This window comes from Mya arenaria, chromosome 11, assembly GCF_026914265.1.
Source record: "Mya arenaria isolate MELC-2E11 chromosome 11, ASM2691426v1".
In the NCBI taxonomy this organism is placed as follows: Eukaryota; Metazoa; Mollusca; class Bivalvia; order Myida; family Myidae; genus Mya; species Mya arenaria.
This window is the reverse complement of record NC_069132.1, coordinates 62,655,822-62,681,924: the sequence shown is the minus strand read 5'-3', so window position 1 is coordinate 62,681,924 and position 26,103 is coordinate 62,655,822. Positions and strand designations below refer to the sequence as shown.

The window sequence follows — 26,103 nt, the reverse complement described above, 5'->3', positions numbered from 1 at the left end:
TGAAGAAAAGTAACCTTTGCTGCTGGCATGTGCATGTGCTTATATAAATATAGTTTTTGCAAAAAGCGTTTACTCAAATGTTCATGTTATTTAACATAAATCAAAGATATATAATGCATATAAGGTATCTGCCTTTGAACATCATGATGGAGCATCTTCAAAACAAATGTCCTTTAAAACGTGTTTTTACTTAATTCAATTTTCACGTTTTTGCAGTAAAATAATAAATTACCAAATTGCCATATGACAACGCGTGAACTTAAGGTTAGGTTCACTGTGGTGGTATTTTAAAAAGCCTGTTAAATACAATAAAATCTGACGTTCTTGTGCGTAAACAAGTCCTTTCTTGAGTTCGCGCAATAGTATTACTCTTCAGATCTTCAAAACATTATATCTACTCCATCAATAATATTTTTTTCCAGAACTCCAGAGGTTCAAATATACTCCAGCAATATTACTTCTGTCTAGAACTCCAGAACTTTCTTCCAGTTTTATTTTTCATTTTTATATAAACTTACAATCTACCGGGACATTGCTCTGGTGGATCCAGACGACCGCCTGACGACACAAAATGCATGACGTCACTGTTCGTTTGCCCTGGGTATGGCATGTAGCCAAGCGTGTATATCTCCCACAGAAGAACACCAAACGACCTGAAAATGTGAATGCTGCGTTTTTTTCTTGACATGAATAATGTGTGTTTGTGTGTGATATGATTTTGAAATAGTAAAAAGAAATATGTGTATTTCAGTAATTATGTTTATGTTTTGCTCGATTCAGCTGAATTCTAGTATGTATTATCCTGCACCAATTTCAATTTCAATTTGTTTAGTTACTGACTCAGTCAAAATGATTCAAATAAACCACGACATTCCAACAGTTGTAAAGCATAAGATTATTTTCTATTGTCAGTTTCAGTTTCCAAGATTTTTGTCATAAATACCCTTGTGGTGTGGTTCTGTCAGATCTTACCAGACATCCGTTTTTGAGGTAAAAACACCGTCTAAAAAAGCCTCAGGAGGCATCCACTTAATTGGCAGCATTGTTTTCCCGCCCTTCCGATAGTAGTCCGCACTGAATAATAAGGATATATATAGATTGTATTATTTTAATGTATATTATTTCCAGTCCAATGAGGTCATCCTCTAAAAATTAAATAACGTCGCAAGCGTGCTTTGGGTCAAATGTTTCATTTTGATCTTTTTTTAAAGATATGAATATTTGTTTGGAACGCAATAATTTTTCGGTACAAATAGAAAAGCAATAATCCGACACTCGGGCACATTGATGCTTTACCGGCTTAGGCTCGAGCCCTTGGCCTGTTTTTGTAATCCTGCCCGAAAACACATTCTGTACGTTTATATCTCCTCTTTGGGATAAAACACATAAAATTAACTTAATTCAGTAACTAGGAAAACGCAACAATGTTACATTTCGCTCTAAAGGGGTTTATCAAAAACGGATAAATGATAAAGCTGTCTAGAATGCGATATGTTAAGAATGAAGACATATAATCTCATACTGTGTTTATCTTATTTAGTTAGAATGGTAAACTGTCGAGACGCTCTCCTCCAAAATCCAAGAAACGTTTAAAATGAATACGACAATCCTAGTTTTCGTACGAAATGAGCCATCGATTTTACTTTGTTTCTGAATGTGGATTTATTTATTCATATGTTCTGTCTAAATTATACCGGGAAAGTCCCAAAGCTATGCATGGTTCTATAGCACATTGGATACTTGTATTGTAAGCCTACAGCGTGGCTAAACGATATTTTATGAATGTGTGTGTTGTTTAATTCTTGGTATAAACTAAGTAGCATCTGCCTGCGATAAAGTTTGTTTTTTCATTTTTCCTATTATTTTTATATTTTTTATAAATTTTATAATTAAATTGTTCTCATACCCCAGTATTAACCCCAGTTAACTTCTGTCTCGATGACCGTACGAGGCATTCATCCAAATATTTATTAGAACATATATTTTTTACATGTCTTGTTATGTCAGTCTTTCTTGTTATGTGACGGTGTGTTTAGTACGTTTAATACATGTTGTTCACGTTTTGACCTGCAATTTTAAATATATTATTATCAAAATGTGACGATTTCAATATATTTTAAGCAAATGTGAAGTAACTTTAAAATGATCAATAAACCCATTTTAAATGTAATACATAATAAGTTAGTACGAGGCCAAAACTAGAAACCAGCTTTTCTTTCACAAACCTGTATATGTCTCTGGACATGCCGAAATCTGCTATTTTGGCAATTCTTCCTGGACCTCTTGTTGTTAAGATGCAATTTCTAGCTGCTATGTCCCTTGAAAATGTAAAAGTGTCATTATTACATACTGATATCAAAGCTTATATGAAAATGGCGCTAGTAGTACAATTTTGTTCAAACTAGACATGCTGACCTATATTTTGTCAGAATAACATTTGTATATACACAATTTTGTCAATCCGACATTATCCGTTAAACGTTTATTGTCGACCAATGCAGTTTAGAATAGAATAATACGAAATATTTTTTACACATTGCCGTAATATAACCTATTGATTATACACAGATAAAAAGTCGACGATACTTCTTTATCACAGCATAAGTATATTAATATAAAACAAGCTTATATAAGGTTGATTCTGTCAAAATCAGTCTTAATATAATAAGTTATTTACTAATTCCATACCTAGATCATTACCTACAACGTCATATCTTCGATAAATATAGTGATGGCAGTGTATACATCCAAATGGCGTTAGTTTGAGTATAAGTATATATTCGTCAGTAGTAATATTTAATGTGTATATACTCTGTAAACATATTTATTAAAGCTTCTTTTAATCACATGATGTTACCTATGGACAAAATGCTTTTCTTCCAGGTGCCTACAACCGTTAGCGACATCTAACGACAGCTTTAACAATTCCTCCATCGATACCGTGCAAGCTTGGTCCTGCAAAGTAATTATGTTTTGTGTTTATTACATCATTGTTTACAAACTATTGCATATCAGGTTTTTGTCAAAGTTTAAAAAATGCAAATAATTGAATCATAAAATTAAATAACATCATCTGATTTTATAAAATAAGCAAGACCATTCACTCATTCATATCATCGAGGTGCCATTGAAGATCTTCTTACAATAGGCAAAGGTTTAAAAGTTTACAAGAAAAAAAAAGATGATTTTTAATATTTGCAGAAATAAAACAATAAAACAGACAAAAACTGTTTATACATCAGGACAGAAAAAACTTTCAATTTTATTGATTTTGCGATTCCCAATGGTTCAAAGGTAGTCACATGATGTGCATTCGTATAAACTCGTTTGCGGGTCCTTAAACATTTATTGACCTTTTAATCTTATTGATTTGTCATGCGCTAAATTGCCTGGTTACGAAAATATTACGTCATAAGGGTTATTCATTGTTAACCAAAAAGGCGTTCTCTGAACGTTCCGGTTGTTTTAGAGATGATCAAACGACAAGATAGAATTGGAAATAAAGCTATGAGCATATAATATGCTGTAACTTTACTAAGGCCTTGATGAAGTGTTTGCAGGTCTGTCTACGTAGCAAGAATTTGCTAGACGTATTAGAATGCCTTCCATGCAGTAATTTAAATCATTTGATTGGCGATTTTGGCAAAAGATAAGGTGTAATATACTATAATAAATCCAACAAATACACCAAAAGCGGTACCCCACGATTTTATGTTTTGGTTAAAGGGCATCAAGTTAAAAAAAGTCATAATATTTGACAAAACTGGACATTTACTGGACTTGCAATTCATAACTATGAACTAATTCTAGAGCAAACATGAGCGCCGTGTGCTTGTCATGACCCAATCTTTACGGCGTCGCCTATGGCAACACGATGACTCATAATGACAATATTTCTGCAATCGAAAACAAAAAGTTGCAAAACATACCCCTTTCGGCCTTGAATCTCTCAGGAAGGTTTTAAGATCGCCTCCCTCTAGCAGCTCAAGGATTATGTATCTTGGATGCTCCTCAAAACACACACCAAGACACTTCACGACATTTTTGTGCATAAACTTGCTGAAATTATACAACAAAAGGCATAGTTTACACATACTTACATGTTTGCCATTTAATCACTTTTGGAAATCAATCAGAGTATCAACTGACATAAATGACATATAAAGATTAAAGCTATTTTAAATATTCAGCTAGTATTTTAAGAAAACGTTATGATAGTTGGTCCATAATACTTTTCGAAAATAAAAACTTATGAAATACTGCTACAAAAACTCTTATTGTATGATAAACTTATTGCACTGAAAATACCAACTATGTCAAAAGTATACAAAGGGAGGCTTGTATATTTTGATGGACATACGACTATGGCAAAAACTGAAAGGTACTGCTTTATGACATTTTACATAATCTTAAACGCAGTGATTACTGGAATATAAGCCAAATCTAAGCATACAAGATGTATTTTTGTGTTATTAACATCATATTAGATTTAATCAACAGTGTCCATTTCTTACCTTATTATTACAGCTTCCATTAGGAAATCAGTTTCGGCTTGTTCAGTGCTTAAAGCTGTCAATGTCTGAAGCGAAACAAATCGAATGATATGGTTTATATACTTTATCATATGTTATAGCTGGCAATGTTCTGAAATGATTTCGCACTAATGTAATTTCGACCATAACTCAGGAAAATACTGACATTGTTCTTTCGAACACTTTCATATTCTTACTATTTAATAAAAAAACAGTTGTTATGGATTATTATTATTACATGAATACATTTATCGCAGTTTTGCATTCATATGTTCCCACCTTATTCTATCTGTCTATCGATGGAATAATGATTGAATTGGCGTTGAATTAAAAAGAAAATGGTACATTATGGCATCGATAACTAGCTAGCTGACCAAGTAAATTGAAATTGGCCGAACTACTTACGACGAAGTGTCTTTTGTATAAAACGTTTCTATTGATTGTTTTTCAATTTTAATTTGCTGTGGTTGTCATGGACATTCCTCTTCAAAGACATTTTAATAGCTTACATCTTGAATATAATTAACTTTCAGTTGTGTGATGGAAAGAACAGATATTTTTCTTTAATTGTTTCTAATGAATGTAGCTTAAAATGAAGACAAAACACTTGCTAAAGCAACTTATGGTTCCACATGTTGTCGAACACATAATAGGTCGATTGTTTAAAACTTTATTTAAGATAACAACTGTTAGCACACCGGATAGGCATTTCCGGTGAATTCAGCCGTGCTGGAAAATTCCATCTTGCACCCCCCATAATCATGATATTTCAATAGATTAGTTCCATAAACATTAACTTGACAGAAATATAACTTTCAAATTATACACCAATACAAACCTGAGTTTATTATTTGTGACAAAAACAAAGATATAAGTGTACTTATGGTAAACACATAATTTACAGCCATACGAGCCGACCGTGCGTTTCTGTTATTTCAAAACCCGTAATTTTTCAAAACTCATTAAATTTACATACCTAAAATTCATATCGTCTATGTAGAACACTTTGAATAAGATATTCATGAATTTTTTAATTGATTTAGACGATAAATATAGAAAATATGTTAGAAATCCACGTAATTCTGGATCAACCCTCGTATTTTACCGTTTACCAATTGTGCGATGAACACAATTTTAGACAAAAAACATTGGTTCTATTTTGTCTGAACATACAAACATACGTTGAGCCTAACGATATGAGATACAAACCCACAGTTATGTAAAAGCACACATACATTGTCTATTGTATGCGAAACTCGAAATTGCACATATGTTTAGTGGGCATGCGCACATATCGTGGGCTTACTGATTATATGAAACGCATTAAAGTACACAAGCAAACATGCATTAGGATCACGACGGACCGTATCCAAGCATTTACAGATTGGTATAAATTGCAATAATAAATATTGTTTTAGTAAAACATATAATAATTTACTAATATACGAACCTTGACAGCTACTTGAAGCTCGCGTACATTGGCACACATGTTCGTCAGTGTTCCCTCATATACTTCGCCAAATGCTCCTTGTCCGAGTAATCTGAAATGGCACATTTAATTCCCATCATGAGAACTGTTATTTGCAGCGACTCTATGATTCTATTTCTAACAGGTCACCAATGGATGCATTCTTCACTTTCATTATGTATGTTCATAACTCCAAATTCTAGAGGATTCAACATTGAAAAACACACTACACTATGTAAAAGACTTTGTAATAAAAACTACTCGGCATTTAATTGTCATTCCAATCACGGAGCGGTTATTCATTGTCAAAGAGGAAAATATATCATATAATGTTTTATGAAAAAAATATTTTTTGTAAGAGTCATTTATGCTTTGCGCGCTTCATTAATAAAAACATCCAACATCCAATTCAATATAAAACAGTTTCTCATGAGTCTTACTCTTAGCTCCAAATAGTGTGTTTAACATAATTAAACCATAATGTGAATTAACAAATACCGTTATATCAATTTATTTTCACCATAAAGCTCTTTGTATAGTTTTTGTTCAATAACAGAGGTCCTACAAGAAGCATCGAGAAGCATTAATAAGTTGTTTAAGAACTTCTAAAAATTACCGAATTAATTGCAGTTTATTTCGCGGGATTTCTCTGAGCTGCTGTTCAGGATATTTGGCTGTGATAAAGTCATAATTCGGATTGAGCTCTGTCACGACACATCTGAGCTGCATATCTATTGTTGATGGATGTACGGCAGGCGATGAGAAATTGTCGTCTGAGACGGTTGTCACCAATTCCAATCTAGGTGTCTGGCTACTTGAAACCTTATGTTTCTTAATTGCTGAAAAGAGACATAGTGTTTGTGTCTATGAGTGCGTGAGTAATGTGTGTAAACATATATTATAGATAGCATGAATATCTAAACTTTGTCATTCAAACATATTCTTTAAGAAGTCTTGTAGCACGATATTCGTATATCGTGTATCAATTTGTTTTTGTTCGTAGATCGTAGCTCGCTCATCTAAAATACATTGATCATCGTTTGACCACTGTCGTGCATCATGACTCTACTATCTAATATACATGTAGAATTGGTTAACCTGAATAATTCACCATAACCTTACCTTTTAAATTGAATATAAAGTGTATGGAACCAGGTCCAAGCCCTATGTTCAACAATATTTGATAAATTTAGAATAGGTTGACCTCGGTCATCCCTTGTAGCTAAACTATTAAGCTCGACGATATACAATGCATTTTAGGAATAGTTGACCTGGTTGGTAAATCGTTTCTCGACTAATTCAAATTAAGAATTGCTCTACCTTGGCCGTAGATACTAGATCTCACATTTAAAGTGCATCAACATTACTTGGTTATAGGTTAAACCTCATCCATATACAATACATAAATAATCAAATGGTCTCGGTCAAAAATCGTAGCCCGACCAACTCAAATTCATTACAAATTGAAAGACCTGTGTCGAAGATTGTAGCTCGATAATCGAAATATCATTAAGAGTTGGTTGAACGGATATCAACCACAGAATCACCCAGATATTAAAGCATTTTAGACGTCAAAATTATGAGGTGAGAGTGGTCTATGAGGTGAGAGTGGTCTAGTGGTATAGGTGTTCGCCTCTCACCCAAGAGGTTGTGGGTTCGATCCCCACCAGGGGTACTTTCTCATAGCCTCTCAAAAAGGACACAATACTGGTTTCTGCCCAGGAAACGGACTCGAGAGTGATTCTATAAGCTATCAGCTTTCGTCACAATCGAGCTAAAATAAATTAGTATAAACCAATCACCAAGATATTGAAGCATTTTAGACGTCATATTGATGCATAATAAATGGCATAATTACGATTTACGACCTATGGGTTACACGTTACTGCACACACCTTGTATATTTGCGTGTTTAAGAGTCGTTCTAAAGTTCATGCCAAACTTACAGTTATTAAAATGCATGTTTTTAGACTACCATTTGAGCTACATCAACTGCCGTAACGAACACATTGGTCTCTTTGTAATCGGATTGGCAAATTATTCAACATGTATTCCTGGAAAACTGAAATAATCGAGTTGTTTTACTGAATTATTACACACAACGCAAACGGACAACAGTGCTATTCCCTGCGAAGATAAATGGCATTCTTTCAATATGGATCCATCATTTTCAGTTAATCTCAATGATGATCAGTTGTTTAACAAATTGTATTGACACAACACTAAGTGCAAGAACAAATTTGTTTTAGAAATACAAACCATCACCTCTTACCACATTAACACATATAAATGCAAATCACTGACTAGCGCAACAACGAGTATACTCAGTGAAATAGTTAATACCGTTTGTGTTAAGTTGGAGGTGATACAACAGCAGATGGTAAGTAGTTTAGATGGGACAAAATTTCAGCCGTTGATAAGTGTATATAACAAATAAATCTAATGCAAGCTCCTTGATATAATCAAATAGTAACACATTACAAGGGATACTTCGAAAGCATGAGAAACATCCATGAACATAGCCGTCTCTGTTAGATTCAATGTTTATATGAAATCATACGGAAATAAGTCAAGTACTCGAAATTTCAAAAATAATTTCCGTTTAACGGCACAGGGCCAAAACCAGAAACACAGAACAAAAACACATACACACATCCTTAAACAAAACACAACATATGGAATGTATAAAACCTGGGGGTGGGGAGTGTATCAAGGATTGAGGACTGAGGATCAAGGACTTGGTTATCGCATTTAAACAGTCAGCAAAAATGAAATTGTATTGCTGGTTTAAGATGTGTATAGGCAATGATAGTTCCATCACTGGCAACGCTCTGAGAAGCAAATATATTACCATCATGTCATTTGTGATAATCGATAAATAGATTCATATATATAAACATACCTATACATAGTAATACCGTTCCCATGACGATCGCCACTGTTACGGCTGACACTGTTATCACAATGATGTACTCTACCCTGATTTTTGGAGATGGGTGTTTTGCCCATGTTAATCCAACTGTGACTGGGTCACCTAGAATAACAATATAGTATCTTATGACGCATATTTCGTGAGGTATCAACTAATACCCTGCATATACAAATGGTGAGTTCATCTATTTTCAAAGACCTAGTCAATTTAAATCTATGTAACTAAAAGATCTTTGACTGCAATAAAGGTTTTCCTTTCAAATAAATCAGCCTGACCTAAAACAACAAGGGATTTTTCATCTAATGTATTTATCGTTCCTGTCTTACCACTTGTGCCTTCCAAGTCTGTTTCCCGATCTGAACTCGTGACCTTTGCGGAGCGTGTTCCACCTATGGTGACGATATGCTATATAATATGTACGTTTTTGGCTTTGATATGCATCGTCAGAATAAGGATATAAAGACTGATTGTTGAAGAAAAGTTAATATTTGGTCCCACAAACAAACAAAACAAAACGGTACACTAATTGTTATTTATATACCGTAAAGCAAAGAATACTTTAATAACATCAAGTTGAATGCTTTTTTATTTGATGAATGTACCTGTATGTCGTATCTTGCAGTATGTCTTTGGATCAAGCAAGAACGTTTTAAATGTCATTTCTTGTTCGCTAGATTTGTTCGTAAAATGGCTTGCATTATGCTGGATTCCTGAAACGATAATATATGTTTAGGCATTGCATGCAAATATTTTCATAAATGCAATCACAATATAGGTTTTGTGCAACATGATATGATCTATAAAACGCAGAAGAAACATGTAGACTAAGTTAAAAAAAATAATCATACTCATACAATGATATAAAAACAAGCTATATGAAAATCCAACGAACCGAAACATTCAGGACTATATGTGACGTCATCTATAGCTGTATCTCCGTGACTGTGAAACCCTCCGGATCCTCGTATATTTATCATCCACCTGGGTATAGAAATGTTAACGATACATTCAAGTAATATCAACTGTAGAAATATGTTTAAAAAGAACAAAAATGATTTTATCATTTTCTGTATTGTCTTATTAAACAAAGTCTCATATAAAAATTCCTCATGTTAGAACTTATGAAAATAAGTTGCGTTAAGATTTTAAATTTTCATTGCTTATGGAACCCTAACAATATTATTCTCATTTCAATATGTATTTAAGACTTTAAAGAATTTTACAAATGTTTTACAAGATGAAGAGTTTTTAAATTTGTTAGATGGTGCAGTAAATTTAAGAAAACAAACGTCTTTATTTTCAATTGTTGTTTTGTATGGCACTAAAATACATGGAAAAAAGTTTTAAGACACAGACACAGACATTCTACCTACAATTATTGCGTTTGTTGTGATAAAATGGTGCATAACATAGTTTTTGTTTGGATCCTATAGAACTATGCTCAACTATTCAAGTCCAAAACTTTCGTTTAGCATTACAGGTAAATCATTGACTTAATCTCTGCTAAGGATTCAGTACTTGCATGCTATATCATTATGATTGGATAAGCTAAGATAAGAGCGTAAACTATAGTTTTTAAGAACTAAACTTGTTAACGAGAAACGTAGTTGGCATTAAATATGCGTTTTGACAATTCAATTAAGGTATTATCAAGCGGTATGTAGAAAGGAGGCAACTTGAATGTCTTAATGCTTTTTACAAAGCTGTCAAAGACAAATTGAACGTCTGCCTTGAAGCATTGTGACTCTTTTTAATCTATTCGCCGTTGAACTCAGCCTAGCGTTTTCATGGCAATCCTTTAATCACGAGGCACTGACTAAATCATCAAATAAACCATATCATTATTAAGCAAATATGCTTGCTCACCAAGATGTTGTGTTTGCTATTGGAACCTCAGCATACATCCAATTATTGCCCTGCTTTCCTTCCTTATGCCAGAGTCTATGTGGGCCTCTTTGAAGTGGGTTCTCGGCACAAAGGTCAACGACGCTGACCTCAAGCTCACCAATAGTTCGACCGTACATGTGGAAAAAGAAGCGTAGCTGAAAAAACAACAACTTGATACTGAAATTATTATAAGGTATTAAAATTATTTTAAATATTTGAAAAAAAAAACACAAACAAGACTTTTATTTATATCTCATCTTTTTTCATCAATACAGCTCAACGCGAGCAGCTTTTTTGCTATTTTAGTGTTAATACAAATAACTTATAATGTCAAACATAATCTGACATAGGTGAACCGAAAGTCAAATACAGGCATGTCTTACTTTACAATTCCCATTTAAGTCCTCCGACCTAGGTGGCATAACCATGCTGTGTAGGGTTGCAAAATCTAGCATTGTACGATTTGTTGATTCGATATACATATAGAATCCTGAAAGAAGTGTGAAAAACATAATTTATTGAAAACTGCTAACGAAGTGTTGGTTTGATGAATGGTTAGTACAGTGAGCTATATTGAACTAGGACCGTGCTCTACATTAAATTGACAGAGATTTCGTTCATGTCCTTGCTTCATTCCCTAACTTGCTTTACCTTTTTTTAGTTTCTTATATTGAGTCTTCACCTACATAATACCTTTGTGAATTTGTTTGTTTTAAACATTTCATCATATTAAAACCAGTTAATTATAAAAAAAAGAAAATTATCATCAAAGCCTTTACAACATCATAAGCAGCTCGATAGAGGAGCAAAGTATACAATTATATAAACATCAAACTAATAAAACGTATCATCCTATATCAACAAGTCAATTTTCTAAACAGTATTATCATAACAGTCTTTACACCATTGTAAGAAGCTCTGTGTAATGTCAAGTATTATAATCAAAGTGTATTCTTTGAGTGTGCTCAAACTTGTGGACGCCTTAAAACTGTTAAGCTGAAATAATTATTGCTAAACCTAATCAGATTTCGCCAAACATGGTCTCAATATCACAAAAGAATATAAGTTCAACGGAGAACATTTTCAAAATGTGTATATATAAGAAAAAAGAAAACAGATTCCGGATATTTTACATAATTAATTATATTTATAACAAGCATGTCTGCATAACTAAACTGTTGTTTGAAGCTTAAGCGAAGTTAATAAATTTCAATCAAAATGTTGAGTACACGTGCGAGTCCAGATTATGATTGGGAAATGACTTCTAGTTAAGTATTTGTGGTTTTGAGACCTGACATTTAAAATCGGTATTTAGCTCTAATTACTGATTTAATATATGAAGCAAATGACAGATATAAAATATATGCAATAAATTAATTGTAAATGAGTTATCCTTAGAATGCATTTAGAATGTTTCAAGTTTTATAGTTTTATTTTAGTGTACAAAAATACCTATGGCAAGAAAAACAAAAACAAAATACAAAACATAAAAACATGCGCTGTGTTTTCCAGCAATTAATGAATTCTTTTTTGTTCCCTTTAGACATTACCATTAAAAGCTTAAGTTGCGAATTTATCTTTTTTCAAGACCGCATAGGATGGTAAATATATTGGACTGCATGCCGTAAACAGATTTTAAATGGTATTTCTTGTTAAAACGTAAGACATTTAAAAATTCACGGTACTCATCTTTTAAAAATAAAAATTATCTAAATTGACGAAAAATATCTACACATTCGGCCCTCTCTTAAAATACAGTATTGTTGCAACATTAAACAACATAGGAGTCTTTCATAACTTGTTTAAAAAGATGTGGGTTTTAAAATGAATGACTATATTGGATACAATTGCTTGTACCTTCTGTTGTTCCAAGCGTGTGGTCCACTTTTGGCCCTGTATCTGGTGTAGGACTTGGGCCTTGGTGTCGTGTCCAATCGAAATGTTCGTTCCGTGCTTTTGGATCATTAAACATGTTTGTCCAGCCACACGTATCCTCCTCGAAGGTGCACATCGCATGTGTTGGCAGGGAATCTGAATGTTACAATGCATTATTAATTCAAATTCCATTTTATTTACTTTATTCTCGTGAATGAATAAAAACCTTATTGGTCAATAAAAATGCTTCAAAACATTGAATGAATAACTTTTGAATATTTCGAGTAATTATATTCCAGTCATAAATCTACACGCAATACAAATGTCAAAATTCTGTAGTCTGTATTTCACTAATGTACAAAACGTCCATTTCCTCTGCTATCGTCACGTCATAACAAGTTCGCGCAATATTTATATGATGCATACAGTTATTATGAGACCATCTGTCTTAAAATCAGTATTATATATAATAAAAGGGTTATGATCGTATTCGACATTCATGTATTTTTGCATATTTTTATTTCATTCAACTTGTGTTTCGCGAACAAATTTTACTCGAATACGACATACCATATCAAAACTTAAGACTAAATGTTATTATTCGTATGTGGATTATTTCGCAATATAGATTAATTATTATGTTAAACCGTGCATTACAATACAATTTATATTGATGCAATGTGTAACACAAGGCTATGTTTTGGTCGGTAGTAAAAATCCATATTTAAGGGAAATACCGCAAATGTTCTCATCCGAGCCGTCCACACAGTCGTCTTTTAAGTTACAGACTTTGTCCCATGATAAACAGGCTCCATCGGCACAGACAAACTCCTTCTGCTCAGCACAGGTAGATGGTATATCTGGTAAGTTGGTGTAGAGATGAATGACAATACCAATGTAAATTGGTGAATAAGTTCCGATAACTCATTGTAATTTAAAACAAGTCTGCCTTGATATGATTTAGGCAAATGAGTATTTCGATGTTATTGAGATTTCTTTAAAAAAACTTTTTGTCGTTGTAAAAAAGAGGTAAACATTATGCAATAATGTGTCTGTTTAATGCCAGGTGAACTCATGTCATGCTGGTATGATTTGAAATGATTTTATACATAGAAATGGAACATGTAAAAAATTACAGGGAACAAATTTAAATTGCAATTACTTTAAAAAAGGTTTTCGGATTATTGTTTTACGTCATTTACGTAATCGGTTTTAGAGATAACCTGTAGTATAAGGTCACAAAGCTTCAACATTTGTTTCGATTTTTAAACACAATATTTGGAACTTTGGAACAGTTGATACATTAATGCTGTTATTCCTGTAGTAAAGTGAAACGGTACATTTGGGTTTTAGGCAAACGATAAGCGTCGAATAACAAAACTAATCACGAAATACATACCATTGGATTCAGCAGTACATGTTTCATGCAAGGAGAAGTTTGTCAGTGCCAAAACACTGTTTTTTCCCTTCAGATTGGCAGCGATCACAATGCTGTTATGAAACTCTGGTGCCAGAAAATGTATTCTGCGCATCTGCCATCTGAAAAGAAATATTTGTTTTAGGTAATTCTAGAAGTTATCTCATAATAATTGACGTTAATTTAATAGCATCGTACAGATCAAGTTAATTTGGGTAACTGGGTTACCCCCTCTTAAAACAGAATAAATTATGCTTTTGTGTTCTTTTTAAGCGTGTTCGTATCAATTGTTTCTGGAAATGATGCAGGTCCCTGCCAGTTTATTACTGAAAAAAGTAAGTTTATTACATTTTTCCATTACCACTTTGTTAACATTAAACGATTTACAGGACATGCTGGCTTTCTGTTCCATTACTTTGTTAGCGTTTATGTTCGCTAGATACTGCGTTAACCAGGCTGGCATTTTGGCTAACATGGTTGAAAAAAGGCCTTTCTGTTTTATAAAATGAAATACGTTATACTCATGTACGTAATAAATGATCGACCTAACAATGTGAAATGAATAATTGTCTAACCAGTTTTTGTGTAAACCGTCATGTATCAATATGTACGTAAAGATTGAAGTGTTGTTTATCTTAAACAAAATAATAAATATAAGCATACTTTAAAAAAATATCAAACAAACATATAATTTTGTAGATTTCTTTTATTTATTTAAAATTTATATTGGATTGATTGTCAATAGCTTTATATGTTGCTTGGGATGTAATAGCATATTGATGTTTAAAAATGTTCACGCAAGAATGAGCCTTGGCACCAACAAGTTTAAACCCATTCTTGTACAATTGTCCGTACCGCGACAAATCGTTTACCCAAGCATTTTCCTTTTCAGATATTTTGATATTCGTTTAATGATCACTTTTTGTAAAAGTGTGCATCTTCTTTTCAGGTCGTATGTCTATGATTCGGGTGAGATACAGTGAAAACAATTTAGTGAACAAAGTTGTTACCTTTTACACAATTCTGAACGCTTGGCCAGTTGTTTACAATAACTGACGTGGTGCCTCACAGCAATTTTGCGTAAATAGATAACTACATGTAGATAAATAGAAATCAACATTACCAAAAGTTTATTGTTATTAGACGAACGTTTCAGTTAAATATGCAAAATTATACCGATTCACATAAAACAAAGTCAGTAAATATAGAAAAAAACAGTCAGGTACCGTGCAACATCCGATAACTTAGGCACACATTTATTTATGACACTGACAGACGTTCGAAGGCTTAAACGACAGTTTAAAGACAAGTTAATATGATAAAGTTACTGATATAAATTACAGGGGCATTAAGTCGACATGAGTCTTCTGTTTCATCGTTAAAACGACTTTCGTAACTTGTTAAATGACTTTAAGACTCGTTTATGCGACTTACATATGTTGTTAATATGACACCATGGCCAATCAACAACAACAACAAAAACTAATCATTATCGCGTTATAATATCACTCGAATTCGCAGCATTGTAAACAGGGTTGAGGCAAGAGATGATCGTCAACCATGTTCCTATGCAGTTACTAGGCGATTCTGATTGGTGAGTTGTGACGTTTTAACGAGATACGGATATCATTGTAACGAGATAAAAACTAAACTCGTTGGTCAAATTTATGCCACAATAATCAACTGTGACATTAATAAAAGTATATAATTTGTCACGATACATATTTAACTGCATATTAAAATTAGTTGTCACATAGTCCTGCAACGTCATTGCCACTGTAATTGTTGTTTTCTGCATTCTTATATGAACGTTCAAAACATTTAAAAACGGGCTTAACATAATAACTGTTATTTGCAAATTGCAAATCTGGCTGACATTTAGAATGATGAAAGAAAGGCTTTGCTTTTTCGGCTAAGGTTGCATATAATACAGGGAAATGGCGGCGCGATTTATTATTACTGAGTGATTCTGTCATGTATGGTTTACCACTGGTCCATTGCGTGAACAATGTGATCTGGTTTGGTATATTAAGACGCAAGGGGAAATCAATAGGTTGTTTATCTTATTCTGGCTAGCATTTCTTTCCTTTAAGAATCAATTGTCAGAAGATTCACAACGGCGCCAAACATTTCATGCAATACTATACGCTTTTCAGTATTTCTTGGTTTTATTCTAACAAATGGAATTAGCAAAGGTTTGGTTCAATACTCGGAGATAAATAGATTTATGAGCGCAGCGATTTTTGATTAATCGAGTTATAATTGAGATATTTTATTTACTTTTTTAAATAAACACCTTAAAGCAACTGAGTGCACAATGGTGAGAGTGGTCTAGTGGTATTGGTCTCTGCCTCTCACCCATGTGGTCGTGGGAATCGAACTTGATTATGACCTCTCTAAAAGGACACAGTTCTGGTTTCTGTCCACAAAAAGGACTCGTGCGAGACTATATAAGCTATCAGCTTTCGTCAGAATCTATCTCAAATAAATTGGTATAAACCAAAGCAACTGACATATACTCATTGAAAAAGAATTTCAATAGACGTCTTCAATACCTCAATATTCAAAAGGGTAACTGATGATACTCAGCAAAATATATCATTTTTAAATACATTTTAAAAAGTAAATAACAATAGAAAAATTGATGATATATTTTTTCGTTGAATCAAATGTTTTGCTTAGAATTTCACACGAAATAAAAAAAATCGATTCTGATTTGATAGAACTTGAACAAAACCCTTTAAACAAAAATAGTTTATGTTAAAACCATTTGTTTTGGTTGGTCGTGTTTTGTAATTTATAACACACTGTTTATGTACTATTAACTGAGAAGTATATATATTTTCCTATGTTTTAAATTATGGGTAAGGAGATAAAATATTGATTTATTTAGACGTCCAGGAATAGCGTGTTGCAAGTACTACACGAGTATTTAATATGATGTCTGAATGTTATATATGATGAACAGTTTTGTATACTCACATGTATGTCAGTCAACGTTCGAGTTCAATTAAAAAATAATCAACGTCCGAGTACTGCTATGTATTTATCAACATCCGAGTGCTACACAATTCAATTAATGGAATTTGTTGTAAGTGTTTTTGTTTTAATGAAACACGTAGTCCTTAAAGGAAAACCATTTCATTACATATATACAATATTGAAATCATATGAAAAATAAAAGAAATTGTATTAACTTAAATATTTCATGCACCTTTATTATAAATGTACTTCAATGGGAACTATTGATTTAACGTCTAATTTCCGTGCTGATTGCAAAGATTCAAACGTACGTCTTATATAAAAGAAAAAAATATATTGAAAACGTTGTAGAGAGTTGATCTCTCACATTATCCCCGGAACAGTATATTCCATTTTGCATGTATGACTTTGCCAATAATGATTGCATTTGAACGTCGTGCCATTCCCTTGAATTTAAAGTTGATTTATCAAATGCAATAATTGTTTAAATCAACTGTTAGACCTACCCATTGGTTGTGTTGATTTTTAGATTTTCTATAACGTTTTGAGAATCGTCATCCTCATTAACAACGGAAAATGTAAGCTGTTCATCATCTTGTTCCGAACTGAGAGAAACAAAAACTTCTACGCAAATCTGAGTAGAGTCGTTTTGTTGAGAGGTTATGTTATCCGGGTTGATGGAAAGTGTTGACGGCTGATCAGGGTTTTCAGTTGCTGCTGCTGATGACAACACAGCGTATGATCCTAGAAAGAGAAATGTGGAAAAGGTTTATTATATTGTCTATACGGTTGGTATTCTTCACTCACTATTTACATTATATAAATAGTTCATGGCTTCCAGTGTGACAGTACATTTTGACAACATGAGGGAAATACTGTTGCCCGTGGCGAATCCGAGAGTAACAGTATTTACCCGAATACTGACAATGTGTACTCTCACACTGAAAGCCATGCAATATTTATTTTATTATACCGAACACAGTTACATCAAAATACATATATAAAGATGTTTCACCATTAAACAACTTTCAAGTTTAATCAATCTATTCTGTAATTATTGTTTGTTTACATTAGCTGTCATTTTGCTGCAAATGTCGTTTAGAAATAAAGCAAACACCGGACGTAACCAGATTTACAACACATTTTAATAAACGCTTACCACCTCAGACTTGGGAAACCAAAAATACCTATTTAACTAGTGCTATGTAACTGTATCATGTCAACTGGTCAAAACGGTACTGTCAGTGTGTTGCAGTACGAAAATGCTCCTGATGGGTATATGAAAGTTTAACATGAGCATGTCACATGAGGTATAATGAAAAAAAGTACTGCACACTTACAGTTAAATTTCTAAAAAGTAAGAATTTAACAGTCTCTGTTGACTGGTCTGATGAACGATGGAGACTCTTTAAGAAGATAGTAACATTTTGATATACTAGTTTTCTTCCAATCAAATGCAGGCTAACCCTGACAATGTTCAGGCAATTTCAGTTGGCTCGAGGTCTGTTAAAGAAATAAAACAATTCAATATACTTAATCAGACCATTGTTTGTGAAGAGCAAGTGAAATTTGAGGTGTTGAGGTAGATGTGCAAAAAAGCTGCTAAACAATTGAATATTCTTCAAAGACTAAGCAAATTTTTGACAACTAATACTAAGCTTATTATCTTAAAATCTTTTATCAGATCCAATTTCAACTACTTTCCTGTCGTTTGGCATTTTTGTAGCAAGACCAACACAGAAAAAATGGAAAAGATTCAATACACAGCTTTAAAAATTGTTTTAAATGATTACACCTCAACTTACGAAAATCTTCTTCATAGAGTTCAATTGTCAACATTACATTTGAGTAGGGTAAGATACATTGCAATTGAAACTTACAAATGTATGTATGGTATCTCACCAGAATATGTTCAAAACCTTGTAACTTTTAAGACAGGTAATTTTAATCTGAGATACGAAAACTGTGTAGACGTTCCATCAGTAAGAACAACTAAATATGGAAAACAATATTTCCGCTTTGAGGCCAGTCAGGTATGGAACATCCTCCCAGAGGAATTAAGGGTCTACCTGGAATTAAGAAGGCTGATACGCACCTGGACAGGTCCCTCTTGTAAACGTTCAATGTGTAAATAATACCATTCTGCTTTAAAAATAGAAGAAATTGAGAACTATAAGATGTTGCACTGAATATCTTTAGTTCTTTGTTTTAACGGAAAAGGAGTTTTGTTTTCAGTGGGATAGCTTACACCCACTGGACAAGATACGGGATTCAAATACCAGAAACGATTTCAGCGGATTTCTTTGACTAAAATAGCAACTTATTCAATTAAATTACATGGGCTAATATCTAATTATGGTTTTTCAAATCTATATAACATCTGTCGAACACATACAACTACTTTTGTTTTTCTTTTGACATTTTTAATGTATTTACATGAAAATAAGGCAAAAAAATTTACAGGTTTTATTACGTAATAGGAGAAAAGAATTTTTTAAAGAAAATTCATCAAAATAACAGTTTAAAAGAAGTAAGATGAATTATTTACAAGTAATATGTAAGGTCTTCTTTAACCCTATCCAAGTACTTAAAAGCCATACCGAGACTTTGATATAGTTTAGACTAAAACCTGTTCATATTTGATATGACAAATAAGACAAAATGATCCTTACTTTCCCTGAACAGTGTTGTTTCCTGTCTCGTAAAACATAAAATATTGTTCGAGTTATGCTTGGCTTTGGAATAACTAATTTCCGGCTAATAATGTTAACAGTGTATGGTGTCTATGGGACCTGTCAAGATTGTTGTAAAAACTATATTACCATACAGGGCAGCAACCCATGCTGCCTTTCTCAATTTGCATCATCCTCGTTAAGATAGATATACCAACTTTCTATGACAATGACATGATAACTTTTAGAACACAATTAATGCAGTCTAAGGGTCATTTCCCCATACCTTTAGGAAAACTATGAATTATACTTTATAGTGTATAGAATGAAAATTCCGAAACCTTTAAAGCTTTAATGAAATAACTTATCTGAACGTTGCACTTTAGTTTTCTATTAAAAAATGATTATCTTAGCAAATTGAAACCATTTATGTAACAAGCCGAGGACAATCTTCAACAAAACGTTGCTTATATCACCATGACATGGCAAACCAAAACAATGAATAGTGTAAATTAAAGTAGATAAAGATACCTATACATGGACACTGTACTTCTTCAAACATTGCGGAAGTAATACTCTTTGAAAACACATAATTAACCAATGGTAGCAATTGAATAGTCTCTTTATCCCCCAGCATTGATATTTTAAATACTGCCGACGCGCCCTGGACAAGCATCAGCGGTATTAAGTTATTAAACTTTTGTGCCATATTATCAATTGCTTCTGAGGTATCAGAATATAAATGACTTCAATATTATTGATGAAAAGGAAAAGTTTTCATACATAAAACTTTCTTTTAATTGATGTTATTTTTACACAGTATTTGAATACAAAACTTTCCTTATATACATTAATGCCAACATCAGTTACCTTCATGCATTCAGTAAGCATCTACAAATTTCCAGTTAAAGAGGGCAAATATCCACACTATAATTAAAATAATTCCCTGGATATATTAAGTGTTCTCCATTAAGTCTTAACTTTGGGAATATTACAAACCTACATTGGGCAACCGCATTTGTTCGAATTGATCTTCAGCTGAACAAGTATTTTCTAGAAAATGATCCATTAGACAATGTACACGCGGTGAATCGACTGAGTTGCTCAATAACTCTGAACGATTTCCTTGTTTAACAAAAAGAAGCATGTTTTTATATTCATCGCTCGAAAAGACATGTAATAAAAAAGCGCACGGTTTCTAGGACGTAATATACCGTTAATTAATTGTTATATTTTATTTAGAATTTCAATACAGTTTAGATGCATTCAAAATAGGAATATCAAGATGCCTTTAAAAACAAACTTACTTGAATATATTAGTAAGAGAATGGAAAACCAGATGATCAATATAATTCATGTATATATTTCTTAACCGTTAAATGCTCGCTGTAAACAAGAGCAGTTTAAAAAGACCACACTTGGTATCTTGTTTGTAATACATTATTGGACCCATGTCTAAGCCGATGTACATGATTTTAATTACTACTGACAAGGACCACGATATAGTTGAACGGCACCACGTAGGAATAAAGCCTTCTCTACAAGATGATTGAGTCTTCGATTAAGTGCATAAAAGGAGATGTGAACTGACATCCCAGCTTAAGAGGAAGGGGCATCTATCAGTACGAACCTGTTATAAGAAATCGATTCTAAGGTCATTGTTGAAACTTGAACTGTACTTCCCGACGTTAATATCTTTAAAGGCTTTTTTTCTTTTAATGCGTCTATAATGACCTTGCATTGTATTGGATTCCTACAGAATGTGCGAGCCTCTCAATCCAATGTTAAATTACTTTTTCTTTATTTTATTCTCCCACCTCAGATAAGTAGATCCAATAATTTAACCATGCTAGAAATTCTTATCTTGCCCACGGTCCAATATAAAATGCCCGTTTGGAACTCCTTTTTAATGGTCACCACATTGTAATTACCTCCCTTGTTGAAGACAGTCGTCTGTAGCATCATGGAAATCTTTTCTTGTGGCAATATTTAGAACGCTTATTAAGTATTTATCGCTTCAAATGTCACCATAAAACAGTTTTTACGTATCTTTCAAAAAATAATGCTTCACTCTCCTTAGAACAATTTAAAGACTGATTTGACTATTAACATAATCTGAATCACTGCGCGCATATCCCTGACAACCACGAATTATCGCATATCCATACGCAATAATTTTCACTTAACACAAAAGAGTTCCAGCAAAAAATATATTTTTACTTAATTTTGTTTAACTGAGGTTGGAGAAAAAGCATCTACTATAGCCGCTCGTGTAAAATAGGTTCATCCCGACCCTCGCGCAGGGTGTTTTAACCTCGTTTCCGCAGAACACTCTACGCTCGTGTCGGAATGAATCTATTTTACACTAGCGGCCATGGAAGATACTTATATTCTCAGAATCTGAATTGAGACATTTTTGTAATTTCTTTCGTTACATATTCAAAAGTTTTCATATCTCGAATGCATACGACTGAATGAGTGAGCAGAATTATAACGCTAAATTTAAACTGATTGTTTTCGAATGAATTATATCAGCATGACTTTTTCTTACGTTTTTCTTTACAAAATTAAAGTATTTACAACTCTTTTTCTCGAATATGTTAAATCATTACAATCCTGAGTATTTTATTTCATTTCGCCAATTTACTGATGTAATTAGCAAATGAAAAAAGTTATCGTGATTGTCATAAGCACTTTTGAGTTTAGAAGTCTTATAACACCAAAAGATTATCTTATAATATCCTTAATTAAACCAAAACCAAAAAGCGAAATAAGCTTAATCTTATCATAAGGACTTTTGCGAGAAATCCGGGCCAGGTGTGTTATAAAGTGAAACATGTGCGTATTTAATTTGACAGATAAGTGAAAATAATCGTAACCCTCGACAACGTTATTTCGTTTACTGTCTTGTACAAGGGAGCATATTGTCCCATTTATGTAACACTCGAGATAAACTTATTTCCGGGTAATTCTGTTAACAGTGTATTGTGTCGAATGCGGCTGTCAAGTTTGTTATTAAATAATACATCAGAAAGATGAGCATTCTTTGTTGCCTTTCACAGTCTGCATCATCCACGTTTAGACAGATATATCCATTTTGAATGAAATTGATTGCTTTTAGAACACAAATAATGTAGTCTTAGAATCCATTGCGTTTAACTCATACGTTTTTGAAATATATTGTTTTAATATAAAATGGCATTTTGATGGTTGGTCTTTGAGCATAAACGCACAAATGAAACTATGTATACGAGAAAAACATACCGTGCCTTATAGTAAAAGATAACAATGATGGCAGAAAACAACTTAGTATGGGAATTGTATAGCATTAACGTGACTCCATTTTAAAGAGATATCTTCTTTTCTGCTTAAATGACGTTTCCAGGATTGAGTCTGTTTTAAGATGAACACACAAACAAATAAGAATCAATCCTTATTTAAATGGGTCTTTGTTTGTTTTGTAGTTTATAATAAACCATACAAAATATTTCAGGTAAAATTTAGGTTTGAGGTCAGCGATCTGCAATTAACGTCTTTGGAATGGATAACATTTTATCAAATTCATCACAAATAGTTTATAACAGTAAACAACAAAATCGTATTGTGTCTCTAATGTGTACAAGCTCATATCATCTACACGCTTACATTGCCAATTTCTTAAGGCATAGGTATCCTTTTAAAGCAAGTAGAATCACCTTTTGTTTAATGTAGATGTTTAATTACTGATAATGACTAAAATGCTGTTGATGCAACAGCTCACGAATACAATGTTTCGTCTAAACAATAGAAACAAATCTACTTCAAAGCATATACAGTGAACAACTGATGCGTAAAGGCAGTAATGTAGCAATAATATATTATATGTATAAACTGTATACTGAAACAATTATCTTAACCTTGACATAATCGACAATCTGGTTGGTTTAAATAACAAATTGTCATCCCACATTTGAAACCTTTCATTTCTGCTGTAATAACCTTATTTCCTTTAACGGTTTTTTTCAAGGTTAGGTGTGTATGTCTTGTGCATGAGTGCATATGAGTGTTGTGTTTTTGTGTGTTTGATTGCATTTGATGCTGATTTTTTATGAATACAATATTGTATTTAATCTAATGTTCATTGCTAAATGTGTTACCTTTAATGCATAATTAAAGAATATTTGTTTATTTCAGTGTTGGGTCGTATTGTAATTCATTAGTGTCATAGTAAACATATTTCCTCGACAAAATATAGATTTTCTATGAATTAGAGTTAAGTCTTTTTTTGTACTCAAGCAAATATTCGCGTATTCGCATATTCAGATTCAAGTTCAAGAAAACAGGATTACTATTTTTCTTATAAAGGGTATTTTATGTGGGTTTTTTCCACTTATGGAACATATCCAACCATATTTAATATAAAAAAATTTTTCTATATTTTTGGCAACATTTACTGGTTCAAGAGGAAGTAGCTACCCTTGATTTTAAAAGTAGTTCTTAAGCTCTTAAGATGGTTATTTTACTCCTTAGCTGTTTTATTTCACTATTAAATCTCCAAATTTCATCTACACGCATTAATGAAAGCTGCTTTATTATTATTATTTTCATTATTATTTTTATTATTATTATTATTATTATTATTATTATTATTATTATTATTATTATTATTATTATTATTATTATTTATCTAATAATAGTTTTATTAGTATTACTTTTATAAGTATAGTAGTATTATTTTTATAATCATTGTATTGCTATCATTTCTGTTACTATTCTTAAACAGTTAGATGTAACTGCTCCATTGTCGGGGTGTGTATTAAGATTAAATACATGCACGGGCGGGTGTATAGGGAGCAATGATAAAGGAATCAATTGTGGCGGATCCGTGGTCTAGTGGTAACACACTTGACTATCAATCCAGGGGTCGCAGGTTCGATTCCCCGTCCCATCACAAATTCTAATCGTCTTCCGGGAGGGACGTTAAATGGGCGTCCCGTGTGACAGTGCTATACACTGATGCACGTTAAAGAACCAGGGTAGCTCTAACCAGGATTACATTATGTTCGTGCACTATGCTCCAAAAACCTAAAAAAACGAATGGGCAAGGTCCGGGTGCGAGTATAAATAAGCTTACACACACCTCCAGGAATCAATTCATGAATTTATTTGTTTATTTCAATACACAATCATAAATAAACCTGCAGAAAGACGGATATCTATCAGCATGTTTGGATGAATGACAGACATTAAGTGAAAGATAATAACGAAATAAGAAGCACTTGTAACGTTAACTGCCAGGTATGTTGTCCTAGTCGACTCTTGCCCATTCGGAATTTACGTTACAAACGGCTAATCATTACCAGAAGTACACTTTTCTCCGTTAAAAGGTTTAAAAAAATTATATGCTGAGGTTTTTGTTTTCGTACAATCCCAAAGACTGACCTTTCTAAATATGAAATGACAAGGTTACAAGATTAAAGGAAGTTGCTTGAGTTTGAGATTAAATATTAAAGACATCCTGTCATCAATGAGCACGTAACGATCATTAAAAACAGGGATTCAGAGCATGGTGATAGTTCTTTTTCAAATATAATTATTACTATACATTTGGCGAACTTAAACGAAATTTGTGTCTGAAAGAGTTATTATTTGAATAAGTATATTGCAATTAATGCATCAGTTTTGTTTCAAGAAAAGTGATAACAATCTGATAAATCACTCATTTGTATAAGTAAGCTAAATAATACTATCATAACAAATGTTTCTATGATGGGACATTTCAAAACAAATCAAGAAATTGAATGACACATGGTGTTAATAAAAGAACCGGAGACAGCAATCAAAACCAACACTGGTGCTTATCCATGGAAACAAATAATTTTAAGAAACATTCCGGAAGCAAGTCTTTTGAAGGTAATAAATCAGCATTCTCCGTTCGGTTTAACCAATACGTATCTGTATGCAAGTCTTTCCATTTCAAGATTACAAAGTTATAGCACAGACAAAGGATGACCTGTAGCAATAAAAGTTAGACAGACAAAAAAAAGAAAAAAAAAAGCTTTTAGGCTTAATCGATATCAATGGAAGTGGCAGTAATGTAAATGCCCCCCCCTCCCCTCCCCCTGGATTAAGCATACGTGGTTTTATTTTATTAAGAAATATATGCAAAAATATCCACCCTACAATAACTAGTATTACATGGGGATGTTTTAGTGTGTGTGTTTTCCTACCATGGCCACAATAACAACTACAAACTTATCTTGGACAATTGTATTTGTCTGACTTGATCTTAAAAAAACCAAAAACAATTATTTTACGTTTTCAAATCATTTGGAAGGAGAGAATAGCATACACTAGTC

General features: G+C 32.8%; 1 protein-coding gene across 3 annotated transcripts in view; it reads right to left on the bottom strand.

Moving 5' to 3' along the window:
• The window catches only part of LOC128207306 (uncharacterized), a 74,501-nt gene that overhangs the window by 3,729 nt on the left and 44,669 nt on the right, over nt 1–26,103 (bottom strand). For all 3 annotated transcript variants that reach the window (XM_052910148.1, XM_052910149.1, XM_052910147.1), the window contains 18 exons: nt 17,600–17,837; nt 14,094–14,233; nt 13,432–13,554; nt 12,677–12,850; nt 11,203–11,309; nt 10,799–10,974; nt 9,825–9,913; nt 9,535–9,642; nt 9,259–9,321; nt 8,903–9,034; nt 6,617–6,839; nt 5,983–6,073; nt 4,515–4,579; nt 3,930–4,059; nt 2,858–2,955; nt 2,226–2,318; nt 973–1,074; nt 519–653 (listed from right to left, as the gene is read on the bottom strand). In XM_052910148.1, the coding sequence (XP_052766108.1) occupies nt 519–653; nt 973–1,074; nt 2,226–2,318; nt 2,858–2,955; nt 3,930–4,059; nt 4,515–4,579; nt 5,983–6,073; nt 6,617–6,839; nt 8,903–9,034; nt 9,259–9,321; nt 9,535–9,642; nt 9,825–9,913; nt 10,799–10,974; nt 11,203–11,309; nt 12,677–12,850; nt 13,432–13,554; nt 14,094–14,233; nt 17,600–17,837 (2,287 nt within the window). The remainder of the gene's footprint in view (nt 1–518; nt 654–972; nt 1,075–2,225; nt 2,319–2,857; nt 2,956–3,929; nt 4,060–4,514; nt 4,580–5,982; nt 6,074–6,616; nt 6,840–8,902; nt 9,035–9,258; nt 9,322–9,534; nt 9,643–9,824; nt 9,914–10,798; nt 10,975–11,202; nt 11,310–12,676; nt 12,851–13,431; nt 13,555–14,093; nt 14,234–17,599; nt 17,838–26,103) is intronic.